The 21,601-nt window shown below is 40.6% G+C and overlaps 1 protein-coding gene across 1 annotated transcript in view; it reads right to left on the bottom strand.

Annotated features, from left to right (window-relative positions):
• Positions 1–21,601, bottom strand: part of PLCB4 (phospholipase C beta 4) — a 404,723-nt gene that overhangs the window by 117,175 nt on the left and 265,947 nt on the right. The window contains exons 7-8 of the mRNA XM_063092112.1: positions 4,399–4,478; positions 1,791–1,844 (exon numbers count right to left, since the gene is read on the bottom strand). Coding sequence (XP_062948182.1) covers positions 1,791–1,844; positions 4,399–4,478 — 134 coding nt within the window. The remainder of the gene's footprint in view (positions 1–1,790; positions 1,845–4,398; positions 4,479–21,601) is intronic.

Consider the following 21,601-nt stretch of genomic DNA (forward strand, 5'->3'; position numbering starts at 1 on the left):
TCTGTTCTTCACACTGCTATCTGTGCTCTCCAAAGTTTGGATTTTTTATTTCAATACTGATTTTAAATAAAAATGCACTGTATATTTCACAATGACTGTAGAATGCAGAGATACATTAAAATAATCGTCCTGCTATTGCTTAACTGAGCAAAGGTTTTGAATAAAATAAGGAACAGTGTAAAGTGTCTTTGCCAACAATCATCAGTCAAGGGTGCTAACAGGGGTTTTTTGAACTTCTAAAGTAGGTGTAAAATTGACCTGTTAGTAAGTTATTAAATAAAAGCAGGGAATCCAGTACATAGATTTATAAAGACCCCAACAAATGCCTGAGGCCTATGACCTGGTAAGTCCTCAATACAAGGTTAAGTAAAAAGAATACTGCCCAAGGTCATCTTCTATGCTTATATTTTCTCATGAATATTTCAGTCATGCCACCTGGGTACTTTCAGTTCACGATTGTCAGAATACATGGAATTAGGAAAAGTAATGACTTCTAGGACAACTCTGTTAAATGTGAAAAGAGAAATGTCAAGGGAGTACGAAGACACTCTCATAGGGATGCAGAATGGAAGCTTCAGAGCAGAATAAAGCCACTGGGCAGGGAGAGAGGCAAAGAAGATTCAGAAATGGCCAAGAGTGACCAGGATGCCACTGCCCAAGTGCAACTACACAGGGGTATGCACTTGGTGACCTGTTTGCCTCATCTCTGAAGGATAGATCGGTTCTAAGACAGGATTCTACCCAGTAGTTCTGGGGTTTTTTTGTTGTTCTTTGTCAGTTTGTTTCTTTGCTAAAGTGGCATCTAGAGAAGACACAGACATGAACTTGAGTCTGGAGAAGCCTAAAAGAATGAGTAGGCATCTGGGGAACCCACGTGTGATGCAGATTGTGGGCTTAGGTTCATGCACCCTAATACACTCCTGGTTTTAGGTAGAGAGCAGATGCTCTGGGGTCCAGCCCAGCTTCCGGAATTTCCATAAACGTTTACACAAACACCAACCAAAAAGATCCTGGAAGTTGGTAAGAGTAACCATCACTACTATGGCAAGTTTCCAGCTGTACCTACAGACCATTAGCAAACCCTAAAATCTGAAAGAAAGTAAGGGATGCATGAGAAATCCTCAGAGGGTGAAATCTGTCATCACAAGCATTAAAGAACACATGTGGAGGATGTATCTGGTTCTTGTTCCCTTCATTCTTGATTCCACCAAAGCCTTACTCCTTTTTTGTTTTCTTTGTCACTGTTATCTGGGGCAGGGCAAGGGAGGAAGTGGTGGCTCTGAAGAATGGTAGTGTCAGTTACAGTACACCTAGAGAATAGGCAGCAAGGAGCCAGAGAAGGAGCCCCATTGCCCTGAGCACCAGAGCAGCAAAGCCCAGAACGAGAACACACTGTCCAGAGGCACTTTCCAAGACACAGTCCACACACGTCCATGTTAGTACACAATATAAAGTTCTTCATGCTCAGCTAGTAGTTGCTCAGGGTAAGCAGGTAAAAGAAATTTAAATCCTAAGAACTCACTTCTTTGAATTTTTTTTTTTAATAATGCTATATTTTCAGATATTCCTTAATTTATCAAATGCTCCCTACTCTAAGGAAAAATGCAGCTTTACTTCCATAAGTGATTTTTATGAATCAAATATAGTATTTGGCAAAGTAATTCAAGCTAAGCTTCTAGAAATATCTTTAAGACAATTAACACACAAGTACTCGTGAAGGGCTCTCTCTTTGGTTTGTGTCATGAGGATTGATGCAGGGCATAGATGGCAGACAGAAATGATTTACTTACCTTCTAACAGGGATTTTACCATTTGTGTTGGTCATAAACGCCAATTTCATCCAGCTGGAAAACAATAGCAACAGCATTGTTTTAATGTTTCTTAGAAACAGCTTCAATTCGGTTACGTACTTTAAAAGAAAGTTAATCCAAACAAAGAACATGTATTCTGAAAGTCAGAGACAATTATGTCCTATAAGATGAATCCAGAGTTATCAGACTTAGCAAATAAAAATATATAACTCTCAGACAAATCTGAATTTCCGATAAAGAACAGATAATTTCTTACTGTAAGTATTCTAATTATTGCATAGGACATACTTAATACTAAAATATTGTTACTTATCTGAAATTCAAATTTAACTAAGAGTCCTATGTGTTTTCTGGCAACCCTGGATGAATTAAAAAATTGGGTGCCTGCATTGAGCAAAACACATCATCAATACTTATTTGTGATTGGTCCTGCTTTCGATTATTGCTCCTTAGTAATATATGACAGTGACAGAAAATGAAACTGCACGGTGACACCAGCCAGCATTATCTTGAGGACCTATGAGGACTCATCACTCCCAGCTCCCATGCTGCAAAGTGCAGGTCACATGGATTCCTTCATTTCCTACGGTAAAAGAAGTTCATCAACTCAAATGGTGGTGAGCAATTCCTTATGTTCCCCAGGACTTCAGAATACATGGGACTCAGAACACTGATCTGTACTTTGGAGGTAGGACGGCCCTTAGTTAATGACTCCCATTCTCATTGTTTGCAGTCAATAATATCCTAACAGCACAAAGAACATGATGATTTGGTAAAGTTTCTGTCTTAAGTCAAGGTTCCTAGAAGCACAAGTGACTACTTATTAAGGGGATGTCTTCAGGATACAGGGAGTGAGGAAAGTGGATTGGGCAGGGAAATCATTAAGTAAAGTTGTGGTCTTGGCTGAAGCTTTAACCTGATCTCATGTGATCTTCACCAGACTTGGTGGCAATAGCGCTGGCCTTTTGTACTCTGTTTCAGCCCATCATTGGCTGTGGGCTTTCCCCCATAAGCGGGGGAGGAGTATAATCTCCCAGGCACGGAGGTTCCCCTTCAGTAGAGGACAGTTCTCTGGAGAAGCTGGCAGGTCTGGGACCTTGGTGAGGCCACCCTCACAGCAGCAGGTGGCTGGGTGAACACCATGAGATCTGGTATCCAGATACAGGTATTTGGGTCACTCAGGTATAAGCAAGCATTCCCAAAGTCTTGGATCCTTTGGGACTATCAGTGCCTGAAGTAATGCCATTAAAATATCTACTGGGGTTCTCTTTAAGAAGACATGCCACAGCAACTGCAGAGGAAAAGGAAAAGCAGCTGCATAACAAACAGGAATACACAAGACTAAATAATTTTCCTCCACTAAGCACAGTAATAGAAAACTAGAGGGATACCATAAAAATTAAGATAACTGGTACTGAATGAAGAATGACTGGGAGCCAGGCACTGGGCTAGGTGCTTTCCAATTTCATCTGCATTGTAGTTTTGATTGACAGATGAGGACAGTGAGGCACAAGGCTAAGCATTTGCTGAGGGTCACCCAACGCAACAACTACTAAGTGACGAAGCTGGGACTTGGGATCCAGAGCCCACACTCTTCAGCACCTGCCAAACCGACCAGGAGGCAAGGAACAAAAGTGCCTAAAGGACTGACCTCTTGGCCACAAGTCATCCACTCTTGGTGCTGGGCCTGTATTTGAGAACTGCAGGCTTATCCTGCACTGTCTCCATGTGGCCCGTCAGGACCTCAGAACTGCCTTGCGATGGCCCTGTGAAGGCAGGCAGCCTCATGCCTTCAAGGATCACTGCTTTTCACATAGGCTGATGTTTGACTTTGACTAGGATTTCTACTTGGATAACTTTCAATGTCACCTTGAAACGTTAACTTGGGCAGGATTAGTGAGTGGGGAGGGGTAGTGAGAAATCAGTTAATGGGCACAAAATAAGTAGTCAGGAAAAATAAGTTCTGTTGTACAGTTGAGCTAGGCACCTATAATTAACATTAATTTACTGTGTGTTATCAAATGGCTAGAAAAGAAGAAATCAAATGTCCTCATCACAAAAAGATGATTAAGTTTTGTAATGTTGAATATGCTGGTTATCCTGATTTGATTATCCCGTGTTATATACAGGTATTGATATTTGACACAAATATGAATAATCAATTATGTTTCAATTTAAAAAAAAATCTAACCCTAGCAATGGGTGCTTCTGCAAGCACTTTTCCTGGCCAGGCTCCCCATTTCTCAGTTTCATGTGGTGGAGAATCAAGCTACCCCCACTGACTAGATACAGCCCCAGGCGTGCAGAGCTATCTATCAGAAGACTCAGTCTGGGGTCACAAAAGCCAGAGCTCACAACCCAGAGCGTATGGGGTGACAGGTGCCAGCACTGTTTGGCCATTAACTATTCCTTTCATGTAAGTTTCAGTCTGTGGGTTCATCATGCATTCCCTGCCAGGACTCCTCCGAGGTTAGGAGCATGGAGGAAAAGGCAAGCAGGAATGTGCCTGACCGTATGCTTAGCCTTCACCTCTGAATCTGACCATTTGCTTGATAACTGCTCAGAACAGAAGGTGATGCAAACTCACTGTTTCTTGAGGCATGTCATTGGACTGACGTTGTTGGCCCTGAAGTTGTGTATGATTGATCTCAGGCCTTCTACCCATTGCTGGAAGAGAAAAAAAAAGTTCTTGGTGAGCATTTGGCAGGAGCCAAATACGGTGTGCTTTAATTAGATAGCCTGTTTCCATTTTGTGTAATAAAAACATAGACTCTTCTTCCATCTCCTTCCTGCCGCACAGCCATCTATATTTTGCATGCTCATATTTTATCCTTTGACAAACAGCTTTCATTCTTTCCATGAACATAAACATGGCATCTATAGTGCCATTAAACACTGGGTTGCCACAAAGGAATGCTACCCACTGATTGACTTATTAAGCTTTCTATTTGCAGCCTTTTTATTTATTTCACTTATTTACTTTTTGGCAGCTGGCCAGTACAGGGATCCAAACCTTCAACCTTGGTGTTGCGACACCACACTCTAACCAACTGAGCTAACCAGGCAGCCCTATTTGCAGCCTTTTAAAAATATAAGACCTTTTTCAGTTGCTGGCAAACTTAGTTATTTCTAGGCAACATTATACAATACATGATGACATATTTGGCTTTAGAGGATAATGCACTCATTAATTTTCATTAATTTTATGGTGTGATTCCTTCAATTTAAGCGTTTGTTACATATCTTACTTGCCTGTGTTTTCCAGCAAAGCCTTAAAAAGTAAAACATTCCTTGATTGCCAAGGTACACAAACAGCAATGGGTTCACATAATTTCTGTGTAAGAACTTGGACCTCAGTTGTAGTTCATACCATCATTTCATGGATTTACAAGGAAAAGTGAAGAAAGATTGTACATGGCAGTAAAGGAATTTTGGTTTCTAAAAGGGCATTTTATTAGAAAAAGCTAGTCCATGAGTTAAGGCCAACTCTATCCTAGGGTCCAATAACTGATGCCAATGAATCCATAAAAGAATCACACCCTTTGCAAAATGCTTTGTAGCAAATTGATACCGTGGGTTAAACAAAACTATGGCTCACACACAAGCTGATTCCATAACTTCTTAGGTTAATAGCCTGACTGCTTAGGTTTATGGCTAAGTGCTTTTGGAAGGGAAAATATTTTGGGGATAGTAATATAGATGTAAACTCTACCTTCACTGTCCAGTATGGCAGCCACTAGCCACATATGGCTATTTAAATTTAGATTGAACAAATATAAAATTCAGTATCTCAGTTGCACTAGTCACACTGAAAGGAAACTTAGCCAGAGAACAGCCATCTTTGGGGTAACTAGAACCAAGCAGAAAATTTTAGTTAGCCATTAACTTGGGAACTGATAATCATCAATTCCTTGAGGTTAGCAGAGGAATTGAGAAATTGACCATATGACTGAAACTGCGCGGAGATGAAATCAGGCCTCAAAAGGATCCTTCTCAAAAGTTTATTTCTGTTTTTCTCCCATTACACCCTCTTACGCTGATTTACTTTAGATGTTGTGCACCTATAATTAAGGATTGAAACTAAGTTTTCTTGGTTTTTTTTTTTTTTTTTTTTTTTTTTTACCTCTCCAATCAACTGCAAACAAAGGAAATCCAAAAGAAAGGCAAAACACCCTAGCCGATTATTAACTCACCTTCTTGCTTAAAGGAAAATTGCATCCACATTGTTTAGAGGTACAAGTCAGGTATCTTTATGTTCCAGTGATGCTTTACTGAGGTTATTGTCTCTGAGTTCTCCCTAAGAGATAAGGATTCCAACCCCGAAAAAACATCAAGGCTTGAAGCTGACCAGTCCACCAACTATAGACTCCATGATACCAAAGTACCCATTGTCCATCATGGGACCCTCACATCTGACTCAGGGTCCTCTGATAATCCCATGACCAGCCTCCCATATTTCCTGCAGAACAAAACCCTTACCTCACCTTCCCACCTCTTCCTCTTTATAAATCCCAAAACAGGTATCAGAAGGTATGATGACTTTAGCCTGGTCATCCCCCAGATGCTGGTTATCTGAATAAACCTTCCAATCCTTGTACCAACTTTTGGACTTTCTAGTCATTTGGTCAGTGTGAGAGGGCAAGCCACAAGTGCTCAAAAGCCAGCATGGAGCTGATGGCTACCATACTGGATGGTGCACATAGAAAACATGTCCATCATCACAGAAGGTTCTATCAGACAGCACTACACAGCATTACCAGGTGTAACACCATCAAGCAACTTAATCCCTGCAAGGGCCAGAGGTGATGACTGCGTTCCAGCAGGGTATGTTTTTGTTTTTGTTTTGTTTTGTATTTTTGCTATGTAATATTTCCTCTAATTTTAATTGTGGTAAAATAAGCATAACATAAAAGTTACCATCTAAAACATTTTTAAGTGAAGAATTCATTGGCATTAAGTACATGCAGATGGTTGTGCAACTATTATGGTCATTCATCTTGCGGAACTCAAACTCTGCACTTTAAACAATAACTCACCGTTCCTCCCTCCCCTCAGCTCTTGGTAACCACCATTCTGCTTTCTGTCTATGATTTTGACTATTTCTAGGTACCCCACATAAGTGAAATCATACAGGTTTTGTCCTTTTGTAATTGACTTAATTCACTTAGCATAGTATACTCAGGGTTCATCCATGTTGCAGCCCGTATGAAATTTCCCTGCCTTTAAAAGGCTGAACAATATTCCATTACATGTGCATACCAAATGTTGTTTACCCATTCATCTCGCCATGGACCTTTGGGCTGCTTCCACTCCTTGGCTATTGTGAATAATGCTGCTATGAACACTGGTGTAAAAATATCTTCTGTCTTCAATCCTTTTGGATAAAGACCCAGAAGTGAAATTACTGGATCATTTGGTAATTCTATTTTTAATGTTTTGAGGAACCACCATACTGTTTTCCATGATGTCTGTACCATTTTGTATTCCCACCTATAAAAAGGGGTTCCAATGTTCCAAATCCTCACCAACACGTGCTATTTTCTGGGGTGGGGGGGGGTTGTTTTGTTTTATTTTTATAGCAGAGTTTTTACTGCCTCTCTGTGCTCCAGTCATACCTAATAGACTTCTGAGGGAAGACCGAGGAGCTACAGGAGGTAAATTTCCTTTTACAACTAGCAAAGGCCGTTTCCTGAGAACCGCAAATAGCATCGAAAGCCTCAGCAAGCATGATGGTGGAGTGGGGATTCTGAAGGAGGAGGGAGAAAAGACATAGGAACATTGAAGAAGCACCTCATTTATTTTTCATCGTCAGACGACACTTCCTCTGTCAGGCTAAATGTGGACTATCACTCCCTGGGGATTATCAAATATCCTGTTATTGGCCTAACAACCCACAGACCCACAAAGAGTTTCCCAAGACACAGGCAGAAAAAGCACAAATGATTTGCTTGGCATTCACTGGGAAGCATTTCCTCAGCCTGAAACCTTGTGACGTGGCAAAGTCCATAGTTTCCTAGGGCAAAAAAGTGGACAGTTTCTGCCACTGTTCACTGGCTTTTTTTAGGTCATTCTAATTTAGCTGTTTTTAAAAGTAAATTACAGAGCTGGTGGGCTTGGAGGAGGCTTAAACAACACACAGCCATCTTTTGAAAAATATAATGCTGGTGCACAATATTGTTTATTGTGATGGGAAGGTCACTAAGAGTGACCTTTGAGGTCATCACTCCAGTGACAAAGGCCATACTTCAGTTAGTAGGAAATACTACCAGAATCCTCCCTCAGAAGGCCTACGGGCACTGGGAGGAAAGGTTTCTGCTTTTTTCTCCTTCTGATGATAAAAGTGAGGTCAAAGGACTTGCCCAAGGTCACAGAGCAGCTGGCGTAGGGCAGAGGGCTAATGAGAACTCTGTGGTCAGTCCTGCAGGTTGGAGAGTCTCACCCAAGGGCTTGCCCACACTTCTCCCTCCATGACATGGAAAAGGTCCCTTCAGACCTTTCTTTCTCTCTATTATCACTCAGGTAAAGTACACTTAGCATAACAAGGCCAAAGTACTGTAGAAAAAAATGTTAATGCTTCTATGTCTTGTTTCGTTGTTTTTTTAACATAAAGTAGATAAAATGCCAGCAGGTGTCAGTAGAGTCCTAGAATTTTGTTGGAAAATTATGCCAGGAGTGAACTAGATGTCTGTCCACTTCTTTGACCATTCTCAGATTAACAGAGCAAACTAACAAACAAACAAATATAACTTAAATATGTCTTTTGAATTGCTGAAAATAAGCTTGTTAGGGAATGGTTTATGTAATGCTCTGGACGTCCATCTTTGAGCCTGGGGCTGCATGCTTCTAGAAGGATCATCCCCTGACACTAGTTGAGCACATCACTGGCTCCATGGTGACATGCTCTGGAGATGTTTCCTTCCATACCAATTGCCTTCCTTCTGGCTTGGGCATCCTGAGTGCACACATGTAGCCTGGGTGCCAGGGAACTAGACCGTCACAGGAGGGAATTGGTTCTGATGTCCAGATCGGCATGGTTTTCCCACTTCCCCAGCATGTTGTAATTGTTACTGGTCTCTCGTTTTTTCATCTTTTCCAACTTTTTCTAAATTAACTTAAAGCTTATTTCCGTCTTTCAAAGGAAAAGGAGGAAAAAAATATTTTTTAAGAGGGTCTTGAGGGCTTGTGCTGGATCATTTGGGAAGGAAGGAGAGGAAGAGGAGCTGTCTTTAATTCTCTTGCAGGAATATTTGACTTCTCTGGATCTCCTTAAACTTACTTTCTCCCTGCAGGCAGTGTCTGACTTCCAGGCAAGTGTTTGTACCTTACTCTTATCTATCTCCTTTGCTCCCAGAACACGAGAACTATCATGGGCAAAATAATCTCTTTCCCATGAAAAAAATGTAGAGAGACATAGATATAACAAAACAAAACTGAAAAGATATATGAACTTTCACTGAGCATATATCTCACTTTTTTCCTTAAAAACATTGGTTCTGGTTTTTTCTTCCAGGTTATGGAAGCAGTATTTAAATGCCTTTTGTGGGAAAGTGTAAAGCAAAGAAGTATGCAGCAAAAAGGAAACAACATCCCAAATCTCATTATTTGTATTGAGACAGCCAATGTCAAGATTTTGCTATCTGCCCTTCTAATTTTTTTCTATGCACGTATTGCAAAATAACCAGTCCCATTTTTATTCAGTCAGCACCACTTCATGCAGAGTGCTTTTTCCTTCAACTCAATATTATCTCTAGATTTTGTTCCAGAAGTACTTTTTTTTAGTCTTTAGTCCTAGAGGCATATCATCAATGCAAAAAAGAACAGAGACCCTGTGATACTCTCCACATTTGCTAGGTAATTTTCTCCAAAGGGATGACTGAGTAGCGTCCTCAATCTTTTGGTGTTTGGCTCTCTGTTTACAAAGAGGAGATTAAGTGGATGTGATGAAGGCTAAGACAGCTTAAAAGTTACCTAGGAGCCTACAGCATCAGGATCACCTGGGAAGTTGTTACAATGCAAATGATCAGGCACCACCCACCGAGTCAGGCTCTAAGGATGGGAAACAGGAATCTGTATATTAATGAGCTTTTTGGGTGATTCTTTTGCAAATTCTCATTTGTTTAAGAATCACAGTTCTAAACCCATACTACTCAAAGGGGTAGCTCTTACACTAACAGCATCAATATCCTCTGAGGGCTTGTTAGAAATGCAGGGTCTCAGGTCTCATCCCAGACCCAATGAATCAGGACTTATATTTTAACATGATCCCCAGGTAACTCCTGTGCACATGACAGTTTGAGAAGCACAGTCTACAAGAGTGGCCCCTCCCAACTTGGGGGTGTCCTTCCATTGCCCACCTAGGAAGATCTGGGTTTGACTTCTGTCTTAGTGTGTTTAGGCTGTTATAACAAAATATGAACTAGGTGGCTTATAAACAACAGAAATGTATTGCTCACAGTTCCGGAGGCTGGGAAGTCCAAGATCAAGGTGCTGACAGATTTGATGTCTGGTGAGGGACCTCTTCCTGGTTCACAGATGTCACCTTCTAGCTGTGTCCCCACATGTTGGAAAGAGAGTGAGGGGCCTTTCTTATAAGGGCACTAATCCTATTCATGAGGGTGAGGCCCTCATGTCCTAATCACTTTCCAAAGGCCCCATCTCTTAATACCATCATCTTGGAGATTAGGATTTTGACATAAATTTTGATAGGACACAAACATTGAAACCACAGCAGTTTCCCAAGAGAGCAGATGTTGCCTAGAATGCCCTGGAAAAAGAGCCCCACAGTTCCTGACTGGCTGGCTCTTTGTTTTTGTCATATCTCACCCCACCTGGGCTGAACAAATCTGTGTTCACTAGAATGGAAATTCTGACCTGCACATTTAGGGGACTGAAGTTCACATTTCTTGTAGGTGGAAATTAGAGGAGGCAAGATGCTACAGGCAGTGCTTCCATCTTTCCTATGTCTGAGCTGTGAGAATAATCAATGAATGGGGCCAACAGAAATATTTAATTTCTTGGTACCTGCAACTCATAAATCTTGATCCATGCAGTTGTTTTATAGGTAAATGGGGATAAGAAAAATCAGGGCATATTTCAATCTCAAGGTGCCTAAATGCTCTATCAATTAGTTTTCATCTGCTCAAATAATATGTCAGGAATTTATATAATTTGAAACACAACTTTTGACTCCTCTCTACTGTGAGTTCTGGTGAGAATAAAGGGAATTCAAGAAGGGAAACAGAGACTTTTCCATGCTCTTGGAGCAAATTATGTAGGTTTTTAAGTAAAGATTTCCATGGGGTATAATCTTATCTAAGGCAAGATTCTTTATAAGGTGCTTAGAACATAAAATTGTAGCATTTCACAAATCTCCAGATGAATAGTATTCAGTGCAGTAACTACACCTTAATATTAGACTAGAAATTTAGTTTTAGGAAGGCATTTGAGCTTTAGACTGCTACAAAATACAGCCAGTGGCTCAGACTGTAAAATAAATGTGGATAGAACATCAACATGTTTTCTCTTAAAAAGGTCTATAAAAGCATGGTGAATGAAATCATTTCGTTTCAATTACAAGAAAGGATTGGTTGGCATTAAGTTGTCAGTATTTAAATTTGAGGGCAGGATAAGGGGAAGAGATTTCCAGCTGGTACACTATTAAAGGAAAACTATGTGGTTAGCACCTAGGGACTAGATTAGTAGTTCCCAGCACCTGTTATATTTAGAATCACCTTTCAGAAGCCTGGGTCCCGCCCCTAGAGATTCTGATTAACAACTGGAGTGTGCTTTTGCCATCAATCTACTTTTTAAACACTGCAGATAATTCCAGTGTGAAGCTACAATTGAGAACCATTGAACTAGATGATGTGAGCTAAATCTGGTTTAGGCAAGTGTTTCTCAAACTTCAATGTCCATTGAGATCACAGAGGGGAGTTAAAGGACAGATTTTGATTCAGGCATCTGTGCTGAGATTCTGCATTTCTAAAAAGCTTCCAAGAGATATCATGTAGGCATGTGGGCTAGCTTGATTCTTGTGATCTCTTCATGCAAGGATAGTAGGGCTTGTACATTGTTTACAGACAAATCATGAATCTTGAACATCACTAAGAAGTCCAGAAAGGAAAAAGCAATATGGTGTCCCAGAACGTCAGCTTGAGCATCACATAGGAGCTTATCAGAAATGCCAAACCTACAGAAGCAACAACTCTAGGGGTGGGGCTGAGTAATCTGCATTCTACCAAGTCCTCCAGGTGACTCTGATGCAACAATCACTGCAGCATGCTAGTATAAGTGCATTTGGTGCTAATGAGAGAAAAAGATAATTGAAGAGGATATTTAGGTGGCCACTGGACAATAGGCTTGTCTTATTTTTAATCCATTTTACTGAGGTATAATTTATATATAATGAGTGACCTTTAGACTTTTGATTCAAGTTTTTCAAATGCTTATTAATCTCAAATGCTTAGGGTGAGTACTACCAATTGGGGTGCTTTTCAATTTTCCTCACTGGATTAAAATTTTGGATTAAAATTCACACCCCACCCCCCACACACACCCCTCTCGCTGTATGTGCTGAAGTATTTTAAAGAAAGTTGCAGGCATTATAAAAGCAGTGAAGGCAGCCATAGGGAGGTTGGCTGAGAGGCTGTTTCACACCCACAGGAAACCCAGGAGCTGCTGGTTTCCAGGATCTCATCAGGCAGCAGGGAGATGGCCCTGAGGTTGCCTGGGAGAGGTAATAGCTCCTCCTGCTTGAGAGTGTCCTGATCTGGAAGGCCTGGGCTTCCTGGGAGAACACTTACTAAATAATTTAGTACAGAAACCCAACTGAGATCCACTTCCCAGAATTGGGGAACACGATCAGAACATGACTGAGGCCACTACATGTCCAGGCATCAGACCTGAGGACAAAGGCTGGAGCAACTGGAGGCTGAGGCCAGCGTTCCCAAAGTCTTGTGTCCCCTGGGCATTCAGCCCATGTCTAAGGCCCAGGAATGATAAAATCCCAGGGGTAGAGGCAGACAGTGGAGAAGCTAGTGATACAGGCAGGACTTGAGAAATAACACTAACATCTTATCCTTCAAATGTACTTATTTAAGATGCTAAATCCATCCTAAAATTCACTGGGAGCAGAACTACCGATGTTTGTTTGCATATCACAGATCCACTTCTAAATCATGTTAAGAAGAAAAAATGAAAGAATGTCTCTCTTTCATGAAAACGACTTTCTCCTTGTTCTACCAAGGAGAGAGAAGTGCAGCTACTAAGTGTACTAAGTGTTAGTCTCGCAAAATACTGATGTCATTGTTGGAAACTCCCGCATGCCCATGAGACAAGAGGGCAAACAGGCAGACTGTGTAACAGAGGTGATAGTGAGAACAAACCAGGCAAAAAAACCTGAAATTCACTGTAACCGTTGCTGCAAGAAATAAGAGTACGAGATAACACAGACAGTGAGGAATTTCATGCATAATAAACGAGCTAAGCTGCCATCCTAGAGAAGTCCAATTGATAAACCCAGGATGAAAGTTTTAACTAATGAGCCTACTATGATAATGACCCATGACAGACTACTTCTGCAACTGGTGGCCAAACAGCAACAGTAGTTTTGCCAAGTCAGTAGAGAGACAACCTAACAGTAATCTCAAAAGCCCTTGGGAAGTCAATAATAATTCTTGTAAAAATTTCAGATTCTGAAAGAGAAGAATTGGGGGGCTGGGGGTGGAAAGACAGAGCATCTGGGGCCTTTCTTTCTTGACATGGTCTGAATGTCTTCCAGATAATACAAATTTTTCATGTGTTATTCTCTGTCCACAGAATGAAGGTGACAGAAGTTAAAGGAGGAACATATTAAGTGCCATCTGATTCTCCAGCCACCTTCAGAGCATGGTGAATGAGTATTTGGGCAGGAAACAAGCTGCCATCTATGAGTATGGGTGGCTGTGTTTGGAAGATAGAATTGGATGGGCCCGGATAATATTTGCACATTCCTGGGCAAAATTAGTTTAGTCACTCACAGATAGTCAAAACAGTCTGTCAGCCTGGCTGTTATGACAACCATACTGGGTAGTTAGGTCCAAAATGACCTCAAATAGTCACAAGAAAGGAGAGGACACCCATGCTGTTCTTGGTCATCACTCAGAAGCTGAAGTGTCAAATTCCCATCCCAAATGGGTTTCTGCTCATTAGCATTCCTAAGAGACAATTTTTTTATCGCCCAAGCCTGGTTCTATAAATACTCTGAAACAATGTCCTACTGAATCTATAGAATCTTGTCCCAAATAACTGCATCTAACTCCAAATATTTACTACAATATATATAATGTTATGCACAAAACATTCAGGAGGAAGAAGACATAGACATACATAAATTTGGTATATATTAATGATTTATATTTCCTTGTGATATACTAACTTTAGATAAGCAATATATGATGTTCTTCAGTGCCTCAAATTTCACACAGTAACTACATTCCTACAAACCTCAGAAATTGTTCAAAAAGAAAATGAGATACTTGGTGGTTTATTTTATGTAACACTTATTTGGCATCCATATAGAGAGCTGCAAAATAATAAAGAGTTTTTAAATTTTGAGAAAATCAAGCGCATCATCCTATGTCAGTAAGAGATTATCAGTTTTTTAAAAGTGTATTTTTGGTCACAAATGTCAAATTTGCAAAATCCTAGTGGTAAGCACTAGAAACAGTTGGTAAATTAAAAGGTGTTCGTAAAATTGTTTCTTTGGTTGATGACCTGTATGCACAATCCCCAAGGTCATATTCCTCCTGACATGTACCAGTAGACAACATTAGGAATTAAGTTATGCCAAAATAAACAGTATTTCAACCTGCAGACAAGGCTGCCTGCTGAGTCTCTGATAAATATAACCAATCAAAGAGCCTCTGGCTGACTCCTATCTGGGCAGCATCAACCTGTTTAGTTCAGGAAAACCAAATCTATAGGTAATCCGGTGAACTCAATAAGACTTACAATGTAAGAGGTACTAAAAATCTAAATCAGAGGGCTTGAGTTTCATTATCTTACTCTCTTTCCTTTAAGGAAAAGTCCTACCCACACACATCAAAAAAAAGTGTGGGGAGATGGTATGGAGAGAGGGAAGGAAGAAAAATGGTGGTAGGAAAACAGGAACAATAAATAAAATATTTATGATAAAGACACATTAATGAATGCCTAGATTACATCACTGTGTTGACATTTCTGGAAAAATATTGGTCTGAATAATGCCTCTATGACATCATTTGCTGACTATTTCCTCTAAAACAGAAGTTCTGAAAGATTTTAATTGGTGTCCCTTCAATAGAAAAAAAAGGCTTAGGAAACAGCTGAACAGCGCCCCCTCTCGGTGAGATTCACATAAGAATGATAATACTTCTGAAAGTGCTACAGGAAAGACACCTGTCTAAGCAAGGCTTTCTCATGCTTGTGAATATTTAACCAGGGAACCCTTTATCCTGGAATGTGGACTTTTCTGAAGAATCTGTTTTGCAGACCACCAATTTGGGAAGTGCTGCTCAATGACCACATCTCCCACAGATAATGACAATAAAACATTTACCTAAAAAGAACATTAAAATCATACAGGTAAAAGGAACTATTCCCACCCCAGTCTTCATACGGGTGAGAAAAATGAGTCAACTTGTGAGCTGCTGCGCAAGGCGGTGGTAGAATTCAGGATCTAGAGTAGACTTGCTGCTTGAGTTCAAAACTCCACTTACTGGCTGTGTGACCTTTAGCAAGTTATTCAAGCTCTCTGATCTATTTGGCAAGTTATTCAATCTCACTGTAAAGTGAGGACAATCATAATACCCATCCCATGGAGCTGTTGTGAGAATGAAATGAGATAATATATGTGAAGCATTTTGAACAGTGTCTAGCACACAATATAAACTAAAAAAAAATTGCTATGCTGTTGCTATTGTTATTATTATTGTTGTTGTTGTTATTATTAGGGGTCAGCAAAAGAGCCAGATAATAAACATTTTAGGCTTTAGGTGCCACATATGGTTCTTTGTTGTATAGTTTTTGTGTTTTTTTTAACAATTCTTCTAAAATGCAAAAGCCATTCTTACCTCACTGGTTATGCAAAATCGGGCCCAAGGCTGTGTTCAGTCCGTGGACCTCGCCCGCCAACCCCTGATTATAATTATTAAATTGCTTGCTCACATCATAGAGGTCATAGGCAACAGAGTCTCATGTAAGGCAAGATGTCCTACCCACCTCCTCAGCTATTCCATTTTTCAAGCATACCATATAGATGAGAAAACATGTAGGCCCGTGTTATGTATACATTATGTTTCCAATGCCAATTTTTGCTAACAGTAAAAACTAGAGTCACGTGGAAAATAGAGAAGCAATTTAAAGCTAGTGACATTTTTCTGTTCCAGGGGCCGAAAGGTGAAATCCAAACTTCACATCATGCTTCTGCTGCAATTAGAGTAATTCATTTTGCATTCCCTTGGTGGAGTCATTGGCTAACACTTGCAATTAGGGCAAAATGAGCGGCTCTAGGCTGGGCCTAGAATCTCTTCTTATGAAACCTGTCAAGTTCATAAAACACAATGGTGAGAGAGGTCCCAGGAATAAAAAACATGCCCCCCATGAAGACCATAGCATTCCAGACAGAAGTGCCCAGGAAGCTGGAAGATTCTAGAGAAGCAAGAGCTGAGAACACCAAGAAAATTCACCTCAAAGATCAGGGGGATTTACAATTACATTGAAGCCTGAGAAAAAGTTTTAAAGACTAGAAAAATGAGCATGATAAAATGCAGTATATTAAACTGTATAAACAGCATGAGCCTAACTGCATATAAAGGAAAATTGTGCACGTGCAAAACGTACATCTGACAAAGGATTAATATCCAGAATATACAAGGAACTCAAACAGCTTTACAACAAAAAAACAAGTAACCCAATTAAAAAATGGGCAAAAGAGCTAAATAGGTATTTCTCAAAGGAAGATATATGAATGGCCAACAGACATATGAAAGAATGCTCAACATCACTGAGCATTTGGGAAATACAAATCAAAACCACACTGATACCATCTCACCCCAGTTAGGATGGCTAATATCCAAAAGACTGTGAATGATAAATGCTGGCGAGGTTGCGGAGAAAAAGGAACTCTCATACACTGTTGGTGGGACTGCAAAATGGTGCAGCCTCTATGGAAAATGGTATGCAGTTTCCTCAAACAATTGCAGACAGATCTACCATACGACCCAGCTATCCCACTGCTGGGAATATACCCAGAGGAATGGAAATCATCAAGTCAAAGGTATACCTTGTTCCCCAATGTTCATTCAGCACTCTTTATAATAGCTAAGAGTTGGAACCAGCCCAAATGTCCATCATCAGATGAGTGGATGCAGAAAATGTGGTATATCTACACAATGGAATACTACTCAGCTATAAAAAAGAATGAAATACTGCCATTTGCAATGACATGGATGGACCTAGAGAGAATTATATTAACTGAAACAAGGCAGGCACAGAAAGAGAAATATCACATGTTCTCACTTATTTGTGGGAGCTAAAAATGAATAAATAAATACACAACCTGGGGGTGAGGGAAGAAGACACAACAATTACAATTCTTTGAAGTTGATACGCATAGCAAACAGATATGAGGTTGTTGGGGGGCGGGAGGGAGGTTTTGGTAAAGGGCCACAATAATCAACCACATTGTATATTGATAAAATAAAATAAATTCTTTTAAAAAAAAGACATTAAGGTAGTTGCCAGGACTGTGGGGAGGGGAGACGTGGAGTACTTAACGGGCACAGGGTTTCCTTTTGGTGTGATGGAAAAATTTTGAATCTAGAGTTGCACAATGTTGTGATGTACTAAATGGTATTGAACTGCTCACTTTAAAATGGTTAATTTCACGGTATGTGAATTTCACTTGAATTAAAAAAAAAAGACACAGGAGAGAGAATGCACTCTAGGGGATTTTTACTTTCTTCTTTTTACTCTTCTGTACTTTCTACATAGAATGCTGTGCAAATATGTGCTCTACCATGAGCAGTACTCCTTTTGCATTCACGAAACTCCAGCCAACAGTATAAAGACACACTGCCCAAGCAAATGTTTAAAACGACTTTGCCAGTATGGTCAGGGTAATTGCAGACGACTGGGAAGGTAAGCCGAGGCTCAAGGCTTCTTTCTCTCTTTGCCATTCTCACTGCTCTGAGGGGTCCTTACTATGTGACAATGCCCCCTTGAAAACAACAGCAAAAGCAAAACCTCTTCCAGTTCCAGTGTCTATGTTCCTGAAGACACATTTCGACAAAGAGCTTTACTTTAAGTAAGTCCAGTGCTAAAAAAAAAATGACAGTTAAAAATCCACATTTGACTCCTTAAGAAATAGCAGGTTTCAAAAGAAAACGAACAGAGACGTTTTCAGAATATCAAGGGGCTAGAGATGTGCCACATTGGGACAGTGAGGCCAGGGCTGGCCCTGCAGAGAAGCCCCTGAGGGTCCCAAGTAGTGTGTGATCTCCTCATTGTCCGATCCACAACAGGCCACATGACAAACAGGTTCCACAGAGAACATAGTTTTAAACAAACTCATTGTCCCTGCCCCTCTGACAAGTTAATCTCCGATTAACTGTATGATCCCAGTCAATCATACTTAAAGTCTGGTCCCTACCTTAGCTTCTTCTCTAACTTCACCCAGGACCAAACCTTGTGAATGGATTCCACATGCAAACATTTCTCAAGTCTTTCCTCCGTGGGTAACTGGTTGAATCAGAACTGCTGATTTTCTTGTATTTGCTCTAAATACCTCTCAAGTTTTAATGTGTAGGAGGTACATAGAGATCTTGTTCAAATGCAGGTTATGATTCAGCAGATCCAGGGTGGGGCCTCAGACCTTGCATTTTGAACCAGCTCCCAGGTAATATGACCCTGCTGGTCCCTGGCCAGACATTGAGTAGCATGGCTCTCCCCAACATGCTAGAACGATACATGAATCTTCTCACAATGTAAAGCTCATGTGGTACCTCTCCTCCAACACATGTCATGACCTTCCAAAACCTCAGTAGACTCTTCAGGATAGATTCCACAAGCCTCTTAGCTTGGCACTCCAAGCAAGCCACAGTCTTAGCCAAACTTTCCAATTTCTAAATAAAAAATGTTCACTGCAGTCTTCTCACTGGAGCCAACATTGTGGGCCCAACATTTCTCTGCTTCTACACCCTTGCTCACATCACATCCGAATGCCCATCTGCACAGCCTTCTCTCTTCTAGTGGACTGTCCGCTATGATTGGCAGACCCTGCCTTTTCTGGGTACAATGTCCCACTTCTCTTATGGAACAACTTTTTCCCCTCCCCTCTCCTCTCACAGAGCCTCCTATCCTGGTAGTTTGACTCCTGGCCTCAGGGATAGAAATGTGGTCCAGGTTAGGCTAATCTAGAGACTTCCATGTGTATACAGGCGTCTTGTGAAAACAACTAATCTGGACCCTCCTTGGCTCCTAGTACACTTTCATTTGTAAAGAAATGACTTAAGTCTTATAGGAAGGAGAAAGTGACTTCAAAGTCACATGGTACAATGAATGACGATAAAAAGACTAATATAGTTGGAATGATTTGCCCAAGTTTAGAAATCATCAAAAAATAATTCTTGGATGAATAGCAGAATGAAGGAGGAAATAAAGGAAAAAATGGGCATCTTCCTTTAAAATGCCAATAAGGTGAATATATTAAGTAAATATCAGCATTTACTTAGTGCAAGTGTGTTCATTTTGCATGCTGCCTGATGTCTGCAGCTGAGATTATAAATGATCTACAGACATGTTTGTCATTTGGGAAAGTTTTAAAAAATGAACTATTTATCAACATTTTCACATCAGGAGCTTTCATGTAAAAAATCCAGATGTTTAGTATCTCATGGAAAAAACATCAACAATAACCTAGGAACCTTGGGCCCATGTTTCAGTGGTTGGAAAACTGGTTGGAAGTAAGTGGATGCTGTCTCCCTCAAAAGTATACATGCACTCCAACTTGCCAAAGCCCACACCATCCCTTGTTTGTCTTTGCCTGCACTTTTTCATTATTCACATCATCTCCCTGGCTCTTACCGGCATCTGAGTTCACAAAATCTGGTGTAAAGAAACTATGGCTTTTGGTGATACACAGACAAAGAAATCACGCAGAGTTCAGAGACAGCCATCATGGATGAGGCACTGAGATGGTGGGTTTTGGGACAGATGGTCTTGCAATAGCAGAATGAGAACACAGAGAGCAAAAGGAGAGATGAAGGAGGTCTCCAGGGAGACTAGTTTTACCCACTTGCCCCGTACACTCACGGATGAACACAGCCCTCATAAAGCAGAGTCTGTTGGTGTCCAAATTCAACCCAGCAATAAAAACAACAATAAGCCCCATTATCTTGATTTGGCAGGAACAAAACATCTAGGAGTGATGGAGCATTTAAAGCTTAAGAATACACGCCCATTCATTTGCTCTGATTCATAGCCCTGACCTCGAGAAAGGTTTTTATGCCCCTCATTGATCAAAAAATAAGAAAACGCCAACTTTCATTCTTGGAAATATGAAAAAAACCAAAACACAAAAAACCTAACACACACACACACACACACACACACACACACACACACACACACACACAATTGGGCCACACACACACACACACACACACACACACACACACACACACACAATTGGGCCTCAAAAAATGTGTGAGGCAATGTGGTAAAGAAACTTTAATCAGTTAGTATACTGGGGTCTGGATGATCAACATTTACAACTGAGGGCCGATCCCGTGGCGCACTCGGGAGAGTGCGGCACTGGGAGCGCAGCAGTGCTCCCGCCGAGGGTTCAGATCCTATATAAGGATGGCCGGTGCGCTCACTGGCTGAGCGCGGTATGGCCGGTCACAAAAAGACAAAAAAAAAAAAAAACATTTACAACTGAGCTGCTGCAGCATTCAGCAGGCATTGGCTCAAGTTAAGTTCTTCCAGGCTTGCACAGGAAAAGCAGGATAGGAACACTGGTGATTGACCTTTCTCGCATGACAGTGGTTCTCAACTTGAGTGTGCATAAGAATCACCTGGAGGGCTAGTTAAAATTCAGGGATTTTGATTCAGTAGGACTGGGACAGGGCCTAGGAATCTACATCTCTAATAAGTTCCCACAAATTGCTGGAGCAATACTGCTGGTCCAGAGGACTACCCTTTGAGAACCACTGGTCTATATAACAATTAAAACTGCATTTCAAGAAATAGCACTAAATTTAGCATGGGGTGTTTTGAAAAACTTATTTCTAGGGCCATAGAAACTGATTTACCTTAATCACTCCTTTTGTGGTTCTTAGTGAATTCTAATCAATAGCTAGGCCAGAGGAATAGATAACTCTACAGGTCTACCAACGCACTGTAGTTAATCTGATAAACATTTGTGTTCAAAATAGTGGTGATTTTTGATCTAAGTCTATGGGTATGCTAAACCAATGGGTTTCAAACTTCACCTACCATCAGAAACCACCTATGTAGCTTGTTAAAACAGATTATGGTATATTTTCAAATGGCTAGAAGAGAGTAGTTTAAATGTACTCAGCACAAAAAATGATAAATGTTTGCTATGATGAATATGCTAATTACCCTGATTACTCCCAGAGTTTCAGATTCATTCAGCTGGGGCAGGACCTGAGAATTTGTATTTCTAAGAAGTCCTCAGGTGAAACTGAAGCCTCTGGTCTGATCCCTTGAGCAGCTCTGTACTTGACTACCAGAAGAGGAACTATGTA

Source organism: Cynocephalus volans, chromosome 1 (assembly GCF_027409185.1).
Source record: "Cynocephalus volans isolate mCynVol1 chromosome 1, mCynVol1.pri, whole genome shotgun sequence".
NCBI classification, from domain to species: Eukaryota; Metazoa; Chordata; class Mammalia; order Dermoptera; family Cynocephalidae; genus Cynocephalus; species Cynocephalus volans.